The sequence below is a fragment of the Ranitomeya variabilis genome, chromosome 2, assembly GCF_051348905.1.
Source record: "Ranitomeya variabilis isolate aRanVar5 chromosome 2, aRanVar5.hap1, whole genome shotgun sequence".
Lineage (NCBI taxonomy): Eukaryota > Metazoa > Chordata > Amphibia > Anura > Dendrobatidae > Ranitomeya > Ranitomeya variabilis.
Window position 1 is genome coordinate 461,920,546 of NC_135233.1, and position 18,842 is coordinate 461,939,387.

The 18,842-nt window shown below is 44.3% G+C and overlaps 1 protein-coding gene and 1 long non-coding RNA gene across 2 annotated transcripts; one reads left to right on the forward strand and one right to left on the reverse strand.

Moving 5' to 3' along the window:
- Positions 1–1,871: 1,871 nt before the first annotated feature.
- On the reverse strand, positions 1,872–8,977 carry LOC143806694 (cystatin-2-like). The gene is made up of 3 exons (XM_077287502.1): positions 7,363–8,977; positions 2,945–3,052; positions 1,872–2,488 (listed from the first exon to the last, which is right to left on the reverse strand). The coding sequence occupies exons 1-3, from the start codon at positions 7,582–7,584 to the stop codon at positions 2,405–2,407; spliced, it is 414 nt and encodes a 137-aa protein (XP_077143617.1). The 5' UTR covers positions 7,585–8,977; the 3' UTR covers positions 1,872–2,404.
- An 8,592-nt stretch (positions 8,978–17,569) lies between these two features.
- Positions 17,570–17,959, forward strand: LOC143809599 (uncharacterized). The gene is made up of 3 exons (XR_013222351.1): positions 17,570–17,650; positions 17,731–17,826; positions 17,908–17,959. It is a non-coding gene; the product is annotated as an uncharacterized LOC143809599 (long non-coding RNA).
- The last annotated feature ends 883 nt before the right edge of the window (positions 17,960–18,842 follow it).

Sequence of the window (18,842 nt, forward strand, 5' to 3'; positions counted from 1 at the left end):
GAGGATAATGCAGCCCCGTAGGATATCGTCTTATCGAATTAAATAACCCAGATCAGGTGGCAGGATACAGCCTGACTATTCAAGTAGTTGGTATTCTGACACTACTTTGTGGTGAAATTTTTCTGTTAATGCAGCATTGCTATTTTGGTCATCAATGTCCCAGCACTGTTACTTCAGCCACCACTGCAAACACAACTACTACTCCAGACATCGGTATTCCAAGCTACATCAGTCACCGTCAAACCAGCGCTGCTTCACCTGTCACCTCCGATCCAGCGCTGCTTCACCAGTCACTTCCAATCTAGCAGTGCTTCACTAGTCACCCCCGATCCAGTGCTGCTTCACCAGTCACCTCCGAACCAGCACTGCTTCACCAGTCACCTCTTATCCAGCGCTGCTTCACCAGTCACCTCCGATCCAGCGCTGCTTCACCAGTCACCTCCGATCCAGCGCTGCTTCACCAGTCACCTCCGATCCAGCGCTGCTTCACCAGTCACCTCCGATCCAGTGCAGCTTCACCAGTCACCTCAGATCCAGCGCTGCTTCACCAGTCACCACATTATTCCAAGATTATCTACATCAGTCACCGTCGATTCAGCACGGCTTTACCTGTCACCACCGTATTCCAAGCTCATCTACATCAGTCACCGTCAATCCAGCTAGTTTTGGGCAGCAAACAGGAGAACAATATCTCATATATGGATCACCCTGAATTACTTATATTACAACAACAATGCCAAAGTCAGCTCTATGAGCACACTCAAAAAAAACTTCAGTGATGGAGTGATCCCTAATAGATAGCGTCCCAATAGGTTAATGGCCCAAAAAAGAAAATAATAAAAAAAATAAACAAAAGAGTAGGAAAAAAAACCAGAAAAAAAAACAATCCAAAATCAGCAAAAAAAAAATATATTTTTTTTTTAGCCACAGGCTGTGACCCTAAATAGGGTAGTCATATAAATACAACCACTTTCTGGGTAACAGAAACTAATGTCCTTGTTCATCCAAAATTGCTCAATAATAAAGGGCCACTCTAACGGATTCAAAAGACACATAATGGAAGAATCCGTCCCACAGCTCACAGAGTGGTAACCCCAAAACATATCTCACTTATTGATTGGCAACATTCCATTTTAGTAAGTCAATCATAATACAGCGCTTATTACTCATCTGATTTCCCAATGTTCCAATGATAGCGCTGAAGGCATCCATTTAGCCATCTAAGAAGACCTCCAATCGGGATGTCATCCCAAGTAATACCCGACGCGTGGTTTATCCTGACCAAATCCTTAATTCACGTATATGTTCCCATTTTTTGTTTTTTTGAATATATACTTTTTTTTTCATCACATTGCACTTTGCATTGACACCTTTTAGTGTGTCAGTTTTTTCTTATTTTTTCTTATTTTTATTTACTACTTTTTACTTTTTTTTACCATCTACTGATGGTTATTCATATTGATAATTAATATTTGATTTTTTTGATGGTTATCACTTGTTGGCTCTTTATGCTGATAATTATCACTTCTCTTTTTTTTCCAGCACTTTTGAGTCATTTACTACTGCATCATTTTGGCTGATACAATTAGTGGATTGCTTCTTTCTATTTAAACTTCTTAGTTATTTATTCTACTAATTTATCTTTCTTCCTGGTGTGGTGTTCCTTTTCGTATTTATGTGATTTTATTCTGATTATATTTTGATTATTGTTAGAAATTTTTAGTGCTGGCACCTTTGTGCTTGTAGTACTATGTACCACTATTAATAAAGGTATTTTAACCTATCTAACCTCTTGTCCTTTTATCTTTTCTGGGTTTCTTACTTTGGTTTTATATTCACCAGTCACCGCCGTATTCCAAGCTCATCTACACCAGTCACTTCCAATCCAGCGCGCCTTCACCAGTCACCTCCGTTCCAGCGCAGCTCCATTGTCGTGGCATCTCCTCTACAGCCCTGTCCCTTGTTCTGCTGCACCAGCGCCTCCTGTCCATGTTGCACCAGGACTGCTTTTCCGGACTCGGGGCTTCAAGGATTTACCTCCCCAGGTCAGACATAACATAATACATGATGTATATTTGACACAATAGTGCACAAAAATTAATCTCTTTTTTTTCCCGTGAAGGTTTTGAGGAGGAGGGAAATTGGGCTTTTTTCGTTGCACATTTTCTAATTTGCAAATTTTCAATAAATCACTTTTTTTAATTAAAGAAAAGGAAAAAGTTTGTTGATTTTATTAGCGAGAAAATCTGTAACATGGAATAAACCAAAAAAACAATGAAGACATAATCTAAGATATTTCTGTGATTATTGCATATTTAGCAGTTTTACTTCATTTTTCTGGCCGGCAGGATCTTCTTGCTGAGGAGTCAGGCTGGGTGACCGCTACATGACTGTTGATGGCCGATCACATTTCTTCACATGTTTTGCCGATAATAGTTATTGCGAATTTTGGAGGATTTTGCCTTATAAAATAATGACACTTTTCCCCCTGTGGAGCATAAAAGACAAAGAATCTAGAATACTGTTACATGTACATATTATAAATAACCACATTTGCCCAATTCTGGGTCATGCCACCACAAAGCCCGCTGCAACCTTTACAAAAGAGATGGCTCTAGGCACGATAACGTAACAACACGTGACGCAGAATAGACGTCCCGAGCGCGGAGACCCCATCGATAACCTCCTGCCACTCAATGCCAAGTAATGGCACAACCTCCCAGGTTCTGGTGCTTTAGACCAGTCAGGGAGAGATATGTAGCAAAGGCAAAGGAGACCCCAAATTATGAGGAGACCTCCCCGAATAGTAGGCTATTCTCTTCTTTTTCCAGGGGTCTCCCAAATTTTTTGGCATAAGCAGCTTCAAAACATAAAACTTATATTTACAGGTAACTTGGCGTTTCCGAGTACAGAAAATTATACTGAGAATAAAGACTAGTAGTACCGTCATGTATTCAAATCCGGGGGTCTTGCAGGTCTCTAAATTTTTACTTTTGAGGCACCCTGTTGGCTCTATAATGACTGTAAATTGGTAATTTATCCCATCGGTGACCTTGAATGAGGAAAACATAAGAACAAACATTAGATGGTAAAAGCTTTAGATTTTACTATACATACTATATATACATTATTAAATAGTTTTCTTAGACTTGATGAGGCCGGTGTAGTTACAGTTGGCATAATGTGCAAAACCATGCTCTACGTCACATTATCTCGTCACGCGATGTGCGCACGAGACATTTGCAGATGATAATTTTGCAATGAAAGCTTTTTATATTTATTAATTTAATGGCCTTTGAGGTCATGGTCCAACCTCTGGAACCAGCACTGACCCATAGACATACTTAGGTCTAGATTCATCATGACTGGTGTTTTGATATACGGTATCAATGTAGGATGCCCTAGAGTAACATGCTCCAAATTCATTAAAGAGGACCTGTCACTAGGTCAAGAGTATCCTGTTTTGGCTGTTAGTTTATCCCTTCTACTTCACTGAGTAATACATTTTTTTGTGCACGTTTGCGCACGTCAGGCGGAAATTTGGTCCACTCCTCTTTGCAGATCATCTCTAGATCATTAAGATTTTGAGGCCGTCGCTTGGCAACTCGGAGCATCAACTCCCTCCATAAGTTTTTTATGGGATTAAGATCTGGAGACTGGCTAGGTCACTCCATGACCTTAATGTGCTTCTTTTTGAGCCGCTCCTTTGTTGCCTTGGCTGTATGTTTTGGGTCATTGTCTTGCTTTAAGACCCAGCCACGACCCATTTTTAATGTCCTGGTGGAGGGAAGGAGGTTGTCACTCAGGATTTTACGGTACATGGCTCCATCCATTTTCCCATTGATGCGGTGAAGTAGTCCTGTGCCCTTTGCAGAGAAACACCCCCAAAACATAATGTTACCACCTCCATGCTTGACAGCGGGGATGGTGTTGTTTGGGTCATAGGCAGCATTTCTCTTCCTCCAAACATGGCGAGTTGAGTTAATGCCAAATACCTCAATTTTTGTCTCATCTGACTACAGCATCTTCCCCCAATCACTCAGAATCATCCAGGTGTTCATTGGAAAACTTCAGACGAGCCTGTACATGTGCCTTCTTGAGCAGGGGGACCTTGCGGGCACTGCAGGATTTTAAACTTTTACGGCGTATTGTGTTAGCAATGGTTTTCTTGGTGACTGTGGTCCCAGCTGCCTTGAGATCATTAACAAGTTCCCCCCGTGTAGTTTTAAGTTGATCTCTCACTTTCCTCATGATCAGGGATACCCCACGAGGTGAGATTTTGCATAGTGCCCCAGATCGATGTCAATTGACAGTAATTTTGTATTTCTTCCATTTTCTTACTATTGCACCAACAGTTGTCTCCTTCTCACCCAGCGTCTTACTTATGGTTTTGTAGCCCATTCCAACTTTGTGCAGGTCTATGATCTTGTCCCTGACATCCTTTATAAAGCTCTTTGGTCTTGCCCATGTTGTAGAGGTTAGAGTCTGACTGATTAATTGAGTCTGTGGATAGGAGTCTTTTATAAAGGTGACTATGTAAGTCAGCTGTCTTTAATGCAGGTGACGAGTTGATTTGGAGAGTCTAACTGGTCTGTAGGGGTTGGTAGGGGATCAAATACTTATCTCTCACTGCAAAATGCAAATACATTTATATAATTTATACAGTGTGATTTTCTGGATTTTGATATTATATCTCTCGATGTTAAAATTAACCTACCCTTAAAATTATAGACTGTTCATAGCTTTGTCAGTGGGCAAACTTACAAAATCAGCAAGGGATCAACTACTTTTTCCCCCCCACTGTATATGTTGTGCATAGTAGGCAAATAGATGTGCCACAGATATTGCACATATTACTGCAGCTCAGGGGTTATGCTCAGCAACAAGAAGGGGTTGAATGGAATCTGTCAGTGATCTAGGGTATTCGTTGGCAAATCCATCAATTACAGTTGTGCTCAAAAGTTTACATACCCAGCCAGAATTTTTGCTTTCTTGGCCTTTTTCAGAGAATAGTAATGATAACACCAAAACTCTTTCTCCACTCATGGTTAGTGGTTGGGTGAAGCCATTTATTGTCAAACTACTGTGCTTTCTCTTTTTAAATGATAATGACAACCCAAAATATCCAAATGACCCTGATCAACAGTTCACATACCCCATTTCTTAATACTGTGTATTTCCCCCTCTAACATCAATGACAGCTTGAAGTCTTTGGTGGTAGTTGTGGATGAGGTTCTTTAGTTTCTCAGATGGTAAAGCTGCCCCCCAAAAAAGCCTTCAGTTCCTGTAAATTCCTGGGTTGTCTAGCATGAATTGAACCCTTGAGATCTCCCCAGAGTGGCTCAATGATATTGAGGTCATCAGACTGAGATGGCCACTCCAGAACCTTCACTTTGTTCTGCTGTAGCCAATGACAGGTCATCTTGGCCTTGTGTTTTGGATCGTTGTCATGTTGGAACGTCCAAGTATGTCCCATGTGCAGCTTCCGCGCTGATGAGTGCAAATTTGCCTCCAGTATTTCCTGATAACGTGCTGCATTCACCTTTCCTTCAACTTTGACCAAGTTTCCTATGCCTTTGTAGCTCACACATACCCAAAAAAAAGTGATCCACCTCTGTGCTTTACAGTAGGAATAGTGTTCCTTTCATCATAGGCCTTGTTGACCTCTCTTCAAATGTAACGTTTATGGTCGTTGCCAAAATGTTTAATTTGGTCCCATCACTCCAAATTACCTTGTTGCAGAAGTTTTGAGGCTTGTCTCTGTGCTGTTTTATGTATTGTAGGCAAGATACTTTGTGGCATTTGCGCAGTAATGGCTTTCTTCTGGTGACTTGACATGCAGCCCATTTTTCTTCAAGTGCCTCCTTATTGGGCATCTTGAAACAGCCACACCGCTAGTTTTCAGAAAGTCCTGTATTTCAACTGATGTTATTTGTGGGCTTTTCTTTGCATCCCGAACAATTTTCCTGGCAGTTGTGGACGACATTCTTGTTGGTCTACCTGACCGTGGTTTGTTTTTACAGAGCCTTTGATTTTCCATTTGTTAATCACAGTTTAAAAGCTGCTGGCTGGCATTATCAATTCCTTGGATATTTTTTTGTATCCCTTTCCTGTTTTATACAGTTCAACTACCTTTTCCTGTAGATCCATTGACAATTATTTTGCTTTCCCTATGACTTACAATCCAGAAACATCTGTGGCTGGATGAAAGGTACAAGAGTCTGTCTGGATCCGAGAAACTCACTCAGCTTTTATGCGCACACTCTGATTACAAGCAAACAGGTCAAAGGTGAGGATGTTACCTTTAGTAGCCATTCAAACCCATTTGTGTCAACTTCTGTGCATGTTATCAGGCCAAAATCACCAGGGTATATGAACTTTTGATCAGGGTCATTTGGATGTTTTGGGTTGTCATTATGATTTATAAAGAGAAAACACAGTAGTTTGACAATAAATAGCTTCACCCAACCACTAACCATGAGTGGAGAAAAAGTTTTGGTGTTATTATTCATATTCTCTGAAAAAAGGCCAAGAAAGCAAAAATTCGGCAGGAGTATGTAAACCTTTAAGCACAACTTTATAGTGGGATCAGGTGGTAATCAGATGCTTTGCTATGGCGGATGCAATAGGCAGTTCTACCAATGGGACCCCATTGATAGCCAAGTCCCCAATCTGGAAATCTTTGTATTATCAGTGCCATACACATTAGGCAGCTGTTGGCAAATTGAACAGCTATCTCCTAACTCCTCCATAAATCGGAACTCTCAGCTGAAAGTTCCTCTATGAGAGAGCAGCCTAAAGACACACCCCACAGGATCCTGTGAACACCTCCCACTTAGTAACGACCATAAAAATTACAACTAACCAGATCGGAACTATATGGCATATCTAAAAAAAACTAAAAACTTTTGGCTACGGCTATATACATTTTTATTCTTTATGGGAAAGCCACTGCCAGCCTCTACTGGTGGTGGCTTGTCTCCTGGTGAACAAAAGAATGGGCCATTGGAAATCCAACCGCTGGTTCCTTCTACATCCCGACATCATCTGTGGTGGAAGAGTCAGGAGTCCCCCATAAATATTAGACTGTTGGACGACTTTGCCAATATTGTTGCGCTCAGCCAATTTTGGCCTAATGTTAACAGAGGTTGCGTTGTGTTGTGAGAGAAGAGAGAGAGAATTTTTTGCTCTCCAGCCATGATCAGTGTTACATCAGTTCTCATCCGGCACAATCCCCATTGTCAATTCATCGATGATTTTACAGAACATTGGGATTCCTTTTTCAGTTTTGTAATTATTAAAATGTAAGCTAAAAACTATGAAAAGTGAAAAAGCAATCACTGTAAGGACTCAATTCTTTACCTGCACCAATGCCTCCTCCACTTCAGTGATCTTGCTCCAGTACGGACTTAAACTTTCCTTATTGTACGACTTCAGGAGAAGCTTTACCATCTTGATTACTCCTTTGGAGTCCAGGGGCAAAGTGTTCCATCCTCCAAGAACAGGAGCAACCTCTGCTTCAATCAATTCCTCCACAGGGGCGCAGTAGCCAAAAGAGAAGAAGAGGAGTATGATAGAAATCATATTTCTGTCTGATACATGCAAGAAATACGGCACAAGACGTCCTGCAATGCTAAGATGTGACAACTAATATATATGCTAATGGAATCCAGCCTATCCCTCTAAGTACACGTGTGAGGAGCCAAGTCCTGTAACTTTACTAACAGCAAATATTAGGACCTGTCAGCAAAGGATTGTGTGGTTAGTTTACAGATAGGTCTTGAAAAGGCTCTTCTTAAATGGGTATTTCATGTTTGTTGTTCGGATGCACACGTCTCCCCAGCCTCAACGCCTCCCTGCATACTGGGGAACATTGTGCTCCTGAAGATTCAGTTCGAGCCTGTGACATAGCTGCACCATTGCTCTGTAGCCTCTCAAACTATGTAGTAAGACCCAGCTAAGTGGAGAGGTGCTGCCCAGCCGGGTAGAGGGTGTTCCTGGTGACCATCCTATTTTCCATGTGACCAGTGTTTTATTCGATGGCCACCATGTACTATGTAAACATTAATAGTTATTGTATTTGTTTTTTCACAATAATCCTGAAACGCTGTTCTTACTGTTGGACCCTGACCAAGCTTGTAACATCGTCCAAGTCTGTGATTGCTCCAGACGTTTTTTTGACTGAGTTTTGACTCACCTCTAGATACCTGAGTGCTCCTCTGACTTGCCGACATCTCCTAATTTTGCCACTCTGTCTCAGGCTTCACTCCTCCTGCCAGTGGCTACTCTGTGACCACAACCCAGGAGCCCTATTTTAAGTCCAGATTCCTGTGTATAGGTAAAAGCTCAGTTGATTTTAGGACCTGCTACAACAAATAAAATGCAAGTGAGTCGCCCGCCAGAGCCGTGGGGTACTCGGTACCGGGTCCGGTCTTAAAGGGGATGTCACGGTGGCTGCAACCTGGTCCGTGGCCCTGGGCGCCCAATAAAAGGGGATTAGGTCTTTTAAGGGGAATGGTGGATAAAGTCTATTGTTCATGACGCCACCTGTAGTTCTTGGTCAATAGGGACCGACGCTGCTTAAAGGTGATGGGGTGATGTTGTTGCAGCAAGATGGTAATGCTTCCCACAGGTGAAGTGGGGTGCCCAGGGCTTCCCAGGTGTAGGGCACCGATGGTGTGGTGGATGGTATGGCGAATAACGAGGACACAGGTTTGCAGTCTTTACCTGGTTTACTGTAGCTTTAGGCAACCGCAGTCCAGGGCACCAGACAACAGGGACAGGCAGGGTCCGGCCGGCTTAGAAGTGATTCCAGAGTCCCCTTCACCAGGTGGAGATCAAAGCCTTCCTCCAAGTGTGGTGGTGATGTGGTCCCTTACTGAGTAAGTCTTCACTTAAGGTCCTCACAGTTCCTCTCTGCCCCCCATGAAGGTTAGGACACAACCCGTATGACAGGTGAACTGGGCCTTTTAACAGGGTCTCTTGGATGACCCGGGCCCTATAATTATCACTGTGTCTCCTGGGTCTAAATTTGGACAGGTGATGTACAATACAGCTGTCCTGCCGGTTTCTGCTATGCCACTATAGAGTTCAGCACGGCCACGGTTTTCTGGCTACCGGAGTCTGCACTAGCCAGGGAGGTAGCCTCTTCTCAGCTCTGCTCCGCTGGTGTTTCTCTCCTGTGCTTTCTCCCTCCTGCTCTTTCTACAAGTTGTTCTTTCCTTCTCAGTTTCCTCTTTCCGCCAGGAGCTGCAGACCCTCACGTCTGCTCAGCTATTCTCCTATCGTACCAGCTCCGCCTTGGCTGATGTTCCATGACAAGCTCCCTTCTGGCAACCTCTCACTCCAGGGGCTGTAGTACCTCAGACTACAGGGCCCCTTCAGACTTTCTGGCACTCACTGCCGTCTGCCCTCTCCTCTGTCTCTCTGACAGGAACTGACTGAACTCAACTCCTTCTGGAACTGACTTCTTTCCCTCCAGATCAGAATGTATTTAGAGGGGAGTTCACCCTAAACCAGGTTTAGAGCTCCCCCTTCTGGCCTGGAGTGTGAACGTGTTCTATGTGAGATTTACCTGGTGAAAGATATCCTTCATCGCTTCTAAGCGTGACATCCCTCTCTCCAAGGGAAAAGCAATGCCGCTGTCAGGACTCTGAACATTTTTATTACCTTTTGTGCATTACTGCCCTTTTCCAAGATGGCATCTTTGGGCACATGTGCACTGTGTCTTCCTGCTATAAAACTCCACCCCAGCCTTCAGTCTGTACTAGAGTATTCTGCCTTGCATCCAGCTCCTGACCTCTGATTACTCCCTGGCTATACACCTGCTCCTGTGAACCTGTGTGGTGATCCTGCTACTCTGCTCTGAGTTCCTGCTGCATACACAAGTTTCCAGTAATCCTCCTTCATCTGCTGCTCATGTTTACTTCATCTGCATTTGCTGGACATGTAAGCTGTGCTGCTCTGCAATAACCTGACACTATTAACCAGGCCTCCCTGGTTGAGCTAAAGATATGATTTGAACTGACTTATAAGCATATCTATCTGTGTTTGGACTAAGACAAGGATATATTCATGTCAAGTTTCCTCAAGAATAACTGTGCTTCATAGACTTTCTGCGTGATTGCATTTTCCTCTGAAGTTTCCTATAGACTGCTAAGCTGCGTTTATTATTTGCACCAAGTGTTGTGGACTTGAGTTTCTCTCTGCACCTGTTTGAATCACCGTGTGATAATATAGACTTTACCACTTATAAAACTGTGTCCTGTAGTTGTCTTGTTCCACGCAAAGAGTCTCCTGAGTTATCCCCTATAATTATTACAGCCGCTGTGATGACCAGGACCCTGGGATGCCACACAAGCATTCCTGCAATGCTAAGATGGAGACTCCTGATGGACATGCCACTGGAATCCATCCAAACCCAGGGGGCGCTGTTGTAAATCCAGTCCAAATCCCTATCTAGGGGAGAGAGGGTAACGTTCAGGGTACTTCTGGGACCTGCTAAGCAAAGGAACTCTTTGTACAGGAATTCTGCAGGGATTGAACTGCAGATAGCTTAAAGTTACTTCCTCTGATGAAGACCCCTTTAGATAATTTGCGACATCTGGAAAGATAATTGCCTGGAGAAAAAGAGGCGAGCATTACCATGAGTCCCGTGTCTTCCAGCTGTAAAGTATCCTGGAACCATTCTTGTGCAGGGGGTTTTCACCCATGGCTGGGACTCACAATTTTACCTAAAATCACTGCTATGAACAAAGAAAGGGATCTAAACATCATCCGAGAACAACTTCTCCCAACGATCCAGGAGTAATTTTGGTGATAATCAAACATTATTCCAGCATAATAGACACCATGTCACAAGGCAAAAGTGATAATTAAGTGACTTGGTGAACAAAACATTGACATTCTGGGTCCATGTCCTCCTGGAAACTCTCCTCATTCCCATTGAGAACCTGTGGTCGATATTCAAAAACCGTATGGACAAACAAAGGACACAGAAATTGTGATAAACTCCAAGCGCTGATTAGACAAGAATCAGGCGGTCATCAGTCAGGAGTTGGCCCAGAAGCAGATATCCAGCTGTCAGGGAGAAGGACAGAAGTCTTGAAAAATAAAGGTCAGTTCTGTACATATTGAGTCTTTGCATAAACTTTATGTATTTTGTCAATAAAAGTTTAAAAACTTTGCAATACAATTAATAATTACTGTATACTTCAGACACATCAGACCAAACGTTCTAAAAACACTGAAGAAAATAAGTGAAAACCAAAATTTGTGTCAATCTCAAAACTTTTGGTCACAACTGTATACATGTACACTCAGCTTTGCTGCATACGTCAAAAAGGAGATAAAAAATAAGTAAAACGTGCAAAAAAACCTAATAGGTGCAGAAATACTTGAAATGAAAAACTTGTAAGGGCGGGAGTTTTGGGGTGCCAGGGTCAGCCAAATAACAGGGACTGACAGGGATTGTACAGGGATCCCAACTCCCTTGAAGTTGCAGGTAAAGGAAAAAAAGTAAAGAAAAAAAAAAAAACAACAACTGGTGAGATTGTTCCTTTTTTATTCTCTATAACTCGCAATAAGTGATATGTGGCAGAATATATTATTTTAGAGCATATTAATATATGTGAACAGTATGGGGAAAATTAGCTCAATTTGAATTCCCCATGGTGGGATTTTTGGGCTTCTTGTTGGTTCACAATATGTCTTGTGTGATGTCCTAAACCTATTCCTCTTCCCAAACAGGGAGTTGAAATATTCATTTGTGGAATTTGTGTGATGGTAAATTGTTCACATTGATTTTATGGAGGCTGTAGACCTCTTTTTAGAAACTAACTAGTGAATGTTATGTTTTAAAACCACATTATTTTTGCTATTATTCCTGATTTTTCTGTGGTAGAAACGGTGAAGGAGACTGTCTATTAATTCTCTTGCTATTTTATACCACTAGACTGTAACCAAATATCACCAGCATACCGTTGTGCTCAAAAGTTTACTTTTCCCGGCAGAATTTTTGCTTTCTTGGCCTTTTTTCAGGGAATATGAATGATAACAGCAAATCTTTTTCTCCACTCATGGTTAGTGGTTGGGTGAAGCCATTTATTGTCAAACAACTGTGTTTTCTCTTTTTAAATCATAATGACAACCCAAAACATCCAAATGACCCTGATCAATAGTTTACATACCTCATTTCTTAATACTGTGTATTGCCCCCTCTAACATCAATGGCAGCTTGAAGTCTTTTGAGGTAGTTGTGGATGACGTTTTTTATTTTCTGATGGTAAAGCTGCCCACTGTTCTTGGCAGAAAGCCTCCAGTTCCTGTAAATTCCTGGGCTGTCTAGCATGAACTGCGCGCTTGAGATCTCCCCAGAGGGGCTCAATGATATTGCGGTCAGGAGACTGAGATGGCCACTCCAGAACCTTCACTTTGTTCTGCTGTAGCCAATGACAGGTCGACTTGGCCTTGTGTTTTGGAAATAAAGGTGCCCAGTTCTGCCGATCACTGCTGGTCCCAGTGGTCGGACCCCCACCAATCAGCAAGGTATTTCTTGTACTGTAGCCAGATGATAAGCTGTTTTTACTAGACAACCCCTTTAACTCTATTAATGCTCGGAGCATTATCATAAGATAACGTTGTGCTTCCTGCATAAATATTGACGTCTTTAGCATTATATAAAAATATATAGTAACATAGTTAATAAGGTTGAAGGAAGACTTTAAGTCCATCTAGTTCAACCCATAGCCAAACCTAACATGCCCTAACATGTTGATCCAGAGGAAGGCAAAAAAAAAACCATATGGCAAAGAGTAAGCTCCATACTGGGAAAAAAAATTCCTTCCCGACTCCACATACGGCAATCAGACTAGTTCCCTGGATCAATGCCCTATCAAGGAATCTAGTATATATAACCTGTAACATTATACTTTTCAAGAAAGGCATCCAGTCCTCTCTTAAATTTAAGTAATGAATCACTCATTACCACATCATACGGCAGAGAGTTCCATAGTCTCACTGCTGTTACAGTAAAGAATCTGCGTCTGTTATTATGCTTAAACCCTCTTTCCTCCAGACGTAGAGGATGCCCCCTTGTCCCTGTCTCAGGTCTATGAGTGAAAAGATCATCAGAAAGGTCTTTGTACTGTCCCCTCATATATTTATACATTAACATAAGATTACCCCTTAGCCTTTGTTTTTCCAAACTAAATAGCCCCAGGTGTAATAACCTATCTTGGTATTGCAGACCCCCCAGTCCTCTAATAACCTTGGTCGCTCTTCTCTGCACCCGCTCTAGTTCAGCTATGTCTTTCTTATACACCGGAGACCAGAACTGTGCATAGTATTCTAAGTGTGGTCGAACTAGTGACTTGTATAGAGCTAAAATTATGTTCTCCTCATGAGCATCTATGCCTCTTTTAATGCATCCCATTATTTTATTTGCTTTTGTAGCAGCTGCCTGACACTGGCCACTGAATATGAGTTTGTCATCCACCCAGGTCTTTTTCATTGACGGTTTTGCCCAGAGTTTTAGAATTAAGCACATAGTTATACATCTTATTACTTCTACCCAAGTGCATGACCTTACATTTATCCCCATTAAAGCTCATTTGCCATTTATCAGCCCAAGCTTTTAGTTTACATAAATCATCCTGTAATATAAAATTGTCCTCCCGTATTGATTACCCTGCAGAGTTTAGTGTCATCTGCAAATATTAAAATTCTACTCTGAATGCCCCCTACAAAGTCATTAATAAATATGTTAAAAAGAAGAGGGCCCAATACTGACCCCTGTGGTACCCCACTGCTAACCGCGACCCAGTCCGAGTGTGCTCCATTAATAACCACCCTTTGTTTCCTATCCCTGAGCCAGCTCTTAACCCACTTACACATATTTTCCCCTATCCCCATTATTCTCATTTTATGTATCAACCTTTTGTGTGGCACCGTATCAAAAGCTTTGGAAAAGTCCATATACACTACGTCCACTGGGTTCCCTTGGTCCAGTCTTGAACTTACCTCTTAATAGAAATAATATATAAACTATTAATTTGAGTTACTGTAGGTTTCATACTCCTCCAGGGGTGTATGTAGAAATCATCGGGCTTTCCTGCCCCTAACGCCGGCCCTGACTACATATGGTGGTAGGTAGAGAGTGACAGACCCTGCACTACATATGGAGGACAGGTAGAGAGTGACAGACCCCGCACTACATATGGAGGACAGGTAGAGAGTGACAGACCCTGCACTACATATGGAGGACAGGTAGAGAGTGACAGACCCTGCACTACATATGGAGGACAGGTAGAGAGAGTGACAGACCCTGCACTACATATGGAGGACAGGTAGAGAGTGACCAGACCCTACACTACACATGGAGGATAGGTGTCACACTCATGCGCTGAGACTGATTGGCGCGGGCGTGCGGAGGTGTGGCCCCACTGACCAAACTTCCCTGGAAGGGGCGTAACTAAGTAGCTTCCTAGGTGTTCGCTGGAGCCTCCGATGGTGAGGTGAGACTTGTGCAATAGGAAGCTACCAGGTACCACTCCAGGGTGGTGTCTGGCTGTGGCTGCTGATCCCACCGGGGAACGGAACGTAGACAGGCAAGCGGGCACGGCTGGGACACAGGCAGGCAGATGGGTACAACAGACACTGGCAGGCAGGCGGACACGGCTGGCTCTCTGGTAGGCAGGCAGGTACAGCTGGCTTTCTGGAAGGACAGGCGGACAAGACTGGTACACTGGAAGAACCGGTAGGGTCCGGTCTGCAGGCAGGTATGTAGAACAGGTAAGAACCTGTTCAGACAGGAGGACTAAATAATAGGTAGAAAAAGACCGCAAGAGTGGATGCAGAGCGAAAGCACAGGAGGTTGAGCCAAGAACAGAAACGCAGGAGGCGGAGCCAAGAACAGGAGGAGGAGCCAAGTGCAGAAATGAAGGAGGCGGAGCTAAGAGCTGGAGGCGGAGCCAAATGCAGAAACACAGGAGGCGGAGCCAATATGTGGAGGCGGAGCCAAGTGCAGAAACGCAGGAGGCGGAGCCAAGAGCAGGAGAAGTAGAACCGCAAGGAGCGGAGCCAGGTAGAACCGCAAGGAGGGGAGCTGCAGAGCAAGAGCTGAGCGGAGCCGCAGAGCAGGGCCACAGAGTGCAGAGCAAAGTCAGAGTACAGAGCAAAGTGCAGAGCAAAGCTACAGAGAGCAGAGCTGAGAGCAAAACCACAGAGAGCAAAGCAAGGTCGCAGAGAGCGGAGCCGAAAGCAGAGCAAAACAAGACAGAGTGCAAAGCAAAACACAGAGTACGCACAGCAGAAAATGCAGACCAAGACAGGGATATAAACGGACACAGGAACAAGACTAGACTAAGACAGAGTCAGGAACGAGACTAGGCACAGAGACATGGACACAAGCCAGGGTACAATGCCCCTCTGGGTGGCTACACAGGAAACAGACCAGGGTACAACGCCCCCCTGGGTGGCGGACATGAGAGTAAGCGAGACAGGGCCTGGCACCTCAGCAGCTAAGAACTGACTGAGGGAGTAAGTTGCACAGGCCCCCACCAATGGGTGGGGATGGCTTAAATACATGAAGCCTCATGGCGATTGGCTAGGGACACCTTAGCAAGGTGTACACAGAGGTGTACACAGTCTCTATAAGAAACAGGAGTTGCCTGCGCCGCCCCCCTATGCACACAGACAGAGCATGCACAGAGCAAACAGCAGACATGAGGCACACAGCATGGAGCTGGCAGCAGAGAGAAGTCACAACAAGGCCCAGAGAAGTGAGTTTGATTGTAATGCAGGTGGGGGATGGGAGGCCATGCAGTGATGCCAGCAGAGTTGTTACAATAGGTAGAGAGTGACAGACTCTGCACTACACATGGAGGACAGGTAGTGACAGACCTCACACTACACATGGAGGCAGGTAGAGAGTGACAGACCCTACACTACACATGGAGGATAGGTAGAGAGTGACAGACCCTGCACTACACATGGAGGACAGGTAGTGACAGACCCTGCACTACATATGGGGACAGGTAGAGAGTGACAGACCCTGCACTACATATGGAGGACAGGTAGAGTGACAGACCCTGCACTACATATGGGGACAGGTAGAGAATGACAGACCCCGCACTACATATGGAAGACAGGTAGAGAGTGACAGACCCCGCACTACACATGGAGGACAGGTAGTGACAGACCCATAGCTCCTAACCGTCCCTCATTGTGCGGGACTGTCCTGGATTTGATGCTTTGCCCCGCTGTCCAGTGCGGGATGCTCTGATCCCGGAGACAGCAGGAGAAACTGCCGTCATGCCCCCTTTTGTTAGGCTACGCCCCTTCCCTTCTGTATGTTCCTGAGTCTTCCAGTGTGCGTCACTGTTCAGAGAGGGAGAGAGAGGGGACACTTCTTTGAGGAATGCAACAGCCGAACACAGCCTGGGTGGACTGGAGCTAATAATGCCTGGCTAGTAATCGTGCGTGGAATGAGTGGGGCTGAGCAGGGTGGGATGGATACACGCACAGCCTCCCTCTGTTTGCCTCGGCTGCTCAGTGCTCACTGGCAGTAATGCCTTGTGTGGGGTCAAGAGGTGTACAGTGTGGATGTAGCAGAGCCGTGTGTGTGTGCGAGGTGTATGGAGCGGAGCCATGTGTGTGCGAGGTGTATGGAGCGGAGCCGTGTGTGCGAGGTGTATGGAGCGGAGCCATGTGTGTGCGAGGTGTATGGAGTGGAGCCGTGTGTGTACGAGGTGTATGGAGCGGAGCAGTGTGTGTACGAGGTGTATGGAGCGGAGCCTTGTGTGTATGAGGTGTATGGAGCGGAGCAATGTGTGTACGAGGTGTATGGAGCGGAGCCGTGTGTGTATGAGGTGTATGTAGCAGCCATGTGTGTACGAGGTGTATGGAGCGGAGCCGTGTGTGTATGAGGTCTATGGAGCGGAGCAATGTGTGTATGAGGTGTATGGAGCAGAGCCGTGTGTGTATGCTCACAACAACTAGGGAGCCTCTCTCCACCCCTCTCTTTGTGCACTATATGGCACTCCATATGGATGATCAGACGGACACTGACACTATGGTTCAGCCCTTACATTACATGATATGACGGCATTAGCCCTTTTGAGTTTCCTATAATACTCAGGCATCCCTATTTAAAACAACGCTACGTCACTTCCGGTAGTGACATCAGCCCGACCCTCCCACAGAGTGGCGCCATGACAACCAATCCATGCCGACGCTCAGGCATGTTCATATCCCCAGCCCCGTGCACACCACTTCCGGGCAGCGTAGTTTACTTTAGCGCCATGACAACCGAGCGGTGTGAGCCCACACCGACGCTCGGACATGCGCACATCCTCAGGCTCATATGCGCAAACGTCACTTCCGGTTAGCGGTACTCCTGGGAGCGGCAACACTATTTAAAGACCCCACATCCCAAACAACATGCCGCAGTACAGGACGCAGGAACGTCGTGCCTCTATCCTCACAGGTAACAGCGCTAGCCTCCCAGCACACTGTCAGTCAGGATGCCTATCTCTTTGAGAGCCTTACTCATATCACTTGCCTTACTCGTAGCTCTTGCCTTGATAACTTCAACAGGGTCATATACCTATACAAGCATGACGCTGATGCGCCGCTACTATCCCCTAACAAGGTAATTGATTTACCCCGGTCACATCAGGGCACTATTAATCACGCCAGCACCATTCTCAATCATGTACCTATGACTTTCAGGCTGAACCCATAGAAGCACCACCTACTAATTTATGCCTCAAAAACAGAGACTTTAATCAGCAAAACGCTGATGCACCAGTATTGCCATCAAAGAAGGTAATGATTCTTTTCCGTCACTATCAGACATTACCAATAACCATACTACCCTTTTTTACTGATATATTCATAATATTTCAGGTTATATACGGATCATTCACTGGGCCATTTTTACCACTAGAGATTTATACCTGGTAAATAACTACAATTCCATATTGCTCAGTTTGGCTCACTACTAGATTGAATACTGACATTACGATTGTTTCCTTTAGCCCCTGGATACCTCAGGGACGACGCTCTTTTCCCATTATAAGAAATTATTCATTAAGGTAATTATCTTAGCTCAATTACAGGAGGACTTTGTAGACACCATGTCACTAGACACGTTTCCCCAAGTTCATACCTACGGTCTAGCCTCATGTCATATGCTAAATGATACTCACCTGGGAAATTTTTTAGCCATAGGCTATAACATACTGTACATAGTGTATTTTATGATTTTGCCAAATTGTATTGTTTATTTTTGTATTTATTGTTGTGTCATGTTTTTCCTATGATGTCTATATTGTCTATTCTTGTGCTTACAGTGCGACCTTAGATTAAGACCCGGGAGGGTCGAAACGTCACATTCTGAGTCGCTTGCACATTGTGTAAATAATTGCCTTCCGTTTTGATCCAATATATTTGATTCTTTGTTCTATTCAAATAAATTAGCATTTTCAAAATCATTGTACATTTCTGTCTAAGATATTCCACTGAGGAAGTGCGGTGGATTATATATAGTATTGCTAGTTTGACCTTAGGGTCTGTCACACCAGCACCCCGATTTATCTTAGAGTGCAGGCCAACATATTTATATTTATGAGGTGTATGGAGCAGAGCAATGTGTGTATGAGGTGTATGGAGCGGAGCAATGTGTGTATGAGGTGTATGGAGCGGAGCCGTGTGTGTATGAGGTGTATGGAGCGGAGCCGTGTGTGTACGAGGTGTATGGAGCGGAGCCGTGTGTGTACGAGGTGTATGGAGCGGAGCAGTGTGTGTACGAGGTGTATGGAGCGGAGCGGTGTGTGTATGAG